Source organism: Platalea leucorodia, assembly GCF_965183815.1.
Source record: "Platalea leucorodia genome assembly, chromosome: 5".
Taxonomy (NCBI): Eukaryota; Metazoa; Chordata; class Aves; order Pelecaniformes; family Threskiornithidae; genus Platalea; species Platalea leucorodia.
Genome location: NC_138827.1, coordinates 102560486 through 102566496, shown reverse-complemented (window position 1 = coordinate 102566496; position 6011 = coordinate 102560486). Strand labels below are relative to the sequence as shown.

Sequence of the window (6011 nt, the reverse complement as noted above, 5' to 3'; positions counted from 1 at the left end):
AAATAAAGTTTTAAAATTTTCACTACATTTATGGGTTTTGAGTCTTGATTTTGCCAAGTTAGTCTTTCAGACGATAAGAAAAAGCAAAGTATTCATCCTTATTTCTTTTCTAATTTAAAAACCAAAAATATGTCTTTTTCTGTTTCCTATTACTGAATATGTAGTTGGAAAAGTTGGGAGAGAGTTTCTCCAGTAACCATCAGTGACTGCACCTCATCCCACAGGTATATTAATAATCTTTATTTTATATGGAAAAAATACAGTAGCTGTGCAAAAATAGAACTACAGGACAAGACTAATATAGGACTTGTACAAAATATCAAGGAAACAATAAATAAGCTAAAGCATAACGATGCAAACTCAAAGAATTTGTAAAAATGGGTACGGCTGTTTACAATGGACATGAACACTGTATACAAAGAAGACGTGCAAAGTGACCAGGTAAAGCTGACCGCTCCAGCCCAACTGCGCTCAGGAATGTCACTACGTCTGGGTATTTCCAGAACGTTCTTGCAGATACAAAACCTCATTTCCTCCAAAAAAGCATCACAGCTGCATCCTGTCACGCAACTGCACATACACTTGTCCTCGAACTTCCATCTTCATCCATTTCTCGGGTTTCCCATAAAAACACTTACTAAACATTTCATTGCTGTACCTTTTTCACGAATAACAATAAATCATTTTGCTTTAAGATAGCACCCAAAGGTGATTAGATAAACTATATAAAGTGCGATTATTGTTAATATGCCATAATATTGTGTTCTTCAGTGCAATAACCAATATGGTCAAAGCCTTTCAATACACATGCAAATGTCGCTGTTTATTTTACTTGATTTCTTCTAGTTACTAAAAATAGTTATATTTACATGTCAAAACATGGCCGCTTATAGTTTACTCATACACAAATTATTTATGCTTCCTAAATGTACATCATGCAACCCAAATTGGATCCCACTAGAAAAGTGATAAAATACTTTGATTTTAAAAACCCCATACATATACAGATCCGAGTATTACGCAGCAGGTAACTTTCTTGACACTGTTTGAGAAGTCAGCACTTAAGCATTATAGAGGCACGATTATTACGTACGTGGTGAGATGTAGTATAACCAAAAGCCGAGATTAAAGCCCTATGTAAAAGGAAAGTAAGTCCAATTTAATGGTAAAGGGTAATGGAAAGGATTTCTCTGCTTGAGGTCCTGGGCTGGTGGATTGATGATCCTCATTGGCTCCTTCTACGCACATTTGCTATTCCAGTTACCGTAACTGTCCTGTGATGGTAGGAACAGTTTAAAGTGGTTGTATCCCATGAAGTACTGGCCAAGATGGACAGCTTACGCAAACTCACAAGTGACCAGCCAGTCAGGATTTCTAGAGAAGCAATAGCCTATGATGTTGTGAGCTAAGTTTTACAGCCCTGTAAATATACAAAATAGTATTTATACATTTGATTCAATGAATGATCGCTTTGGTTTTGTAGACGCGACGTGACTTAGATGGCCTTCCTTACTGATGGGAGACTGCTGTTTTGATAGAGCATCTGGGTATAAATGCGGAGCTTGTTTAGGTGCTCTGTTGTCTTGGCAGTGGGCAGGTATTTGGCACTTAAGCTCCTCGCGTTCTTTAGCCTGCATACCGTTCTGGTTGCTGTCTCCTGGGGCAGCACCAGTAGAGGAAATTTTAGCTTGGTAGTGTTTGACTGAGAACTGCTCAAAATTTGAGGACTGAATGCCCCCAGAAGCAACGTTTGTTGATAATCCATCCGATGCCTGAGAGTGCCAAGTGCGACTGGACTGAGTATTTTGCTGCTGAAACCTTGCAGTCTTATCCATGATCCCCATAAATGGGGTATTGCGAGGTCTGTGCTCAGCAATAGTACCCTGAACTTGATTCACGTTATTCTCCTTGAGCCGAACGTCTGGGCCTAGCCCCTTAATATTATCTGAGAAACTACCGGCTGCAGTTAAGCTGCTCGTTGAGCTGGCAAGAATCATACTGCTCGATGGGGAACTAGAAGAGACACCACTGGTTACAGGACTTTGCTGCCTTGCTTCACCGAAACTCGTTTGAGCAGGGGCTGTTAACCTGTCAGCGGTTTTAGACTTGCTTGCGAAAGAATGAGAAGAGAGATTCTCATTGTGCTGTGAACGGGAACACTGGCTGGCCATAAACTTCTCAGCGTACAGCTCAGAACTAGGACCTGTGGAAACACTTCCAGATGCTAACGTGCTTGTCCCATCCAAATGCTGAATTTTAGAGTGCCGGACTGGCAAGGGACTTTGGGGGAGATGCTGAAAAGATGATTGTGTCTTTGTATGACATTGACTGCTTCCCATTTTTGATCCGGGCTGGATGGAGCTCAGGTGCTGATTAGTTTTTACAATCTGTGCCTGCTTTGTTGGCTGCACGATCAAGCCTGGCTCTCTCAGGTATTTATTGCCTGTTCTGCTTTGAGGGGACACAGATCTAGCTTTCTGCTGAGCACCTTCTTGAAGGGTCCTGCTGTATGATGAAGCAGCTAAGGAACGTTGCAGCCTTTGTGGAGGGGAAACAGATTCATCAGAGTGTGGCAGTTCTTCCTCCCTGTCTTGAAGATTAAAATTATCATTTACGCCTTGTATAATGCCCTCCTCCTCGTTATCAGAGTTGTTAATTTGCTGTGGTAGCTGTGGAGACTGATGCTTCTGTTGCTGTGTTCTCTGGAACTGTTTGCATTCCTCTTCTACTCGAGCCAGGAGACGTTTTATCTCTTGATTGCTAGGACACAGCTGTGTGGCTTCACGTAGGTCAGCAAGAGCAGCAAGTAGCTTTCTGTTGGGGGGGGAAGTAAACAATAAAAACCTGGGGCAAACTGAGTCTCAGCATTGCCTACTACGACTCCACCTCCACCACTTTCAAAGAAATACTCTGATTTGTCATCTCCTGCTGCAGGTGGTGACAATATAAGAATTGGATGTTCTCCAAACCAGGAAATTCTTTCCTACAGTGAAAGCGCAGACCCAGCCCTAAACCGTTCCCTTTTTCAGGAAGGCAGCAGAAGTCCGCTGGTAACACTAGGAACTGAAGCTTTGTCTCCTAAGCCCTTTACTGTTATCTTCAGAGTAGGTAATTTGCGGAACTCTGCTTCATGACCGTTTATTGTTCTGCTTAGAAAAGACACGGTGAATTGAAAAGGCACCTCTCCCTACGCTTCAACTACAGCACTACAGTTTGGTATTTTTCCAGCTTAAAAAAGATGGTTCCTCCTCCCTCCCCTTGTTTTTATCTTGAACTGCCAATGATTCCACACAGCCTGTCCTATAAAAGCACCCAGTTGTTCCTGCCAATAGATAATGCAGCGCTGGAATTTGGTGGCACACTGCTGACAACATTCTGCTGAGTCACGTGGAGTAGCAGTCCCATTCACTCTTACACTTAAAATAATCCCTCTTCATATCAAATTGTTACCTTCTGGACTGCCCAATAATTACCTAAATGAGCGTTCAATGTTGCTTTCGGGGTTTGGTTGGCTTTAACTGATACAGAGACCTAATGCAGATGGAACGTGCACAAGGAAAATAACTTTTTCTTTGCAAGTCCCAAATACAACTAGCAGAAAAGAAAAGCAGTTTTTGAAAGTGTTAGGAAGTTTAAAAAATCTGTGCAGACAGATGCACAGAATCAAACAGTACCTGCTGTTCCTCTTGGCTCTCGCTCTAGCATAATAGGCTTCGTAAGACTTGGGTTTCAGATCCAATGCTTTGGTAGCAAACTCTTCTGCCATACCAAAGTCCTAATAATTTAAACAAATGCACTCATTATATTGACAATAAAGGAAAGCTGCATACTCTTTATTCGTGGCACTGCTTCGAACTGCAGACAGCTTATGCAGTATAGAAAGTCACCTGTATCAGTTAGCAAGAGCAGGTATTTGAAAGACTGAGAACAAAGCTCATCTTGCTAACCTGGTCTCTCATGTCTAAGGGAAACTGACTCCAAGGTAGCTAAAAAGCAATGTTAATATAGGTAAGAGATGGTTATTTTCAACCCAAAGATGTTGAAATGCTAGAAGAGACTGCATGTTTAGCAGGATAAATGACTAGCTCAGATAGCAAGGCTTTAGGAAGTGTTTTGAAAAACGGCCAGTTTGGTGGTAGCATTTCCCATTTAAAAGTACCAAAACCATCCAGCAGTTCATCATTCCAAAATAACTGGGTTACATAAGAACAGCTGTAACGGATCCCCCGCGGCAACGTGCCCTCATCTTATGAACCGTCCCCATTTGTTGACACAACAAAGCCCGATATCAGGATACAGTGAAAAGGATTCTACAATAGCAAAAATAAATGTCCAAGCACAAACTCAGTAATGCAGCAGAATAGAAGTCTGAGATTCCTAGTGCCAGAGAGGCAACAGATTAACAGCACGAGCTTACGTTTGTTTTTCGGCGACATCGTGATAAATTTAGGTATAACGAAACTCTCAGCTCATTGAATGCTTTCATTTCTTCTCCAAATCCTTCCCTCGGAAACTTCCTCAAGGCATACTGATAGCGCTGTGCTGCTTCCTTCATCTTACCTTTCTACAAATTTAGGGAACAACAGGCTTTTCACAAACTCTTAAAATTGCAATAGTGTTGCAAAAAAGCACATTTATATTTGACATCTACCAACAGGTGCTCTTCAAGTAGAAAACACAGAACCAGATTTAAAAAAAAAATAAATATACACAGTATGAATTGCACTTACACACAGACAAATGAGAGAACTTGCATGTTAACTAGTTTGTGTTTGTTTCTAAACTCATACCTTCCATGGTGTTTCACCAGGGTAATATTTGCATTAATACATACTGTTTGTACCAGAAAAATTCATGTATGATATAATTCATTCATTATTTATTTTTTAAACAGAGCAGTCAAATATCTGATGATGTAGTTGATTAAAGCTCTTAAGGCCTAGATGCTTCTAGTAGAGGACATCCTTAATCGTGTGGTGATAGTGCAGAACGAGCTCTGGCAGTGGCAGGGGCGGGATGGGAGAGGGAGAAAGAGTCCGTTCAGTGCTCCAACGTGCAGCCCAGCTACTGCCGGCTTCACTTCGGTGTCTCAGTCACGGTGAGCTGGGCGACCGAGTCTATGAATTTGAAGTAGTAAAAGGTCGCTCTCCTACTGCTTAGCAGAGGCTGAATAAGAGCGCTAACCTGCCCCTCAGGACTACCTGAATAATCCACCCTTGCCTTGGAAACGTTCAGACTCTCCCAGAGATGCCGGGGGTACATCTCCACAACAAACGGAAGATTTGAGACAGTTTTGCTAAAAATGCTGAAATCCTCCTAGTGTGGTAAGAAAAGCAAATCTTTTAGCTGACAGACAAAGACATTTTTCTCATTATGGATATTACAAGTTAATTTCTTTTCATAAACATTGGGGTTTGTTTATTATTTAATTCATCTTAATGCTCAAAGTGCTTAAAATTTACTGTTGAAACTGGCAAGGAAAATACTTCAGGTTTATCTTTCTCAGCTGGAGAGCTGAAAAGTAGTTATTGCATACTGTGAGCACACTCAAATACGTGTTACTCTGCAAAATAACTATCCATTTAAAACACTTTGGCAAATAAATAATCAAAGCATACTGGAAAAAGTTTAACGAGCTAAATGACATACCATAGCTCCAGCAAGTCCATTCGAATTACTATAATAAAATTAAGCACTCTAAAAATAGACACCAGCAGGGAATTCAGCCTCTCGTACCAAAGTGTAAAACATCTTAGACCACAGAGTAACACGGCAGGACTTGATACTCAGGGTCTGGGCAGGGTTCAACCTGTGGAGCAACTTGAGGAGAAACTGAAGAAAACGGATCTGAGGTGGCACCTCCTCCCCGAAGAGCCGGCGAGTCGCGCTCGACGCACCGCGCGTGGCACAGGAGAGGCTGCCCGGGGAGGACAGAACTGCCTTCGTAGCATAAAACCTGCTGTCCTTTAGGTTGAATATGTCCCAGGCTTAAGTCACCTGCTTGGATATAA

The 6011-nt window shown here is 41.7% G+C and overlaps 1 protein-coding gene across 1 annotated transcript in view; it reads right to left on the bottom strand.

Annotated features, from left to right (window-relative positions):
* Positions 1–139: 139 nt before the first annotated feature.
* TANC1 (tetratricopeptide repeat, ankyrin repeat and coiled-coil containing 1) overlaps positions 140–6011 on the bottom strand; it is a 98444-nt gene continuing 92572 nt past the window's right edge. The window contains exons 24-26 of the mRNA XM_082314310.1: positions 4418–4564; positions 3675–3775; positions 140–2814 (exon numbers count right to left, since the gene is read on the bottom strand). Coding sequence (XP_082170436.1) covers positions 1443–2814; positions 3675–3775; positions 4418–4564 — 1620 coding nt within the window. The 3' untranslated portion in view covers positions 140–1442. The remainder of the gene's footprint in view (positions 2815–3674; positions 3776–4417; positions 4565–6011) is intronic.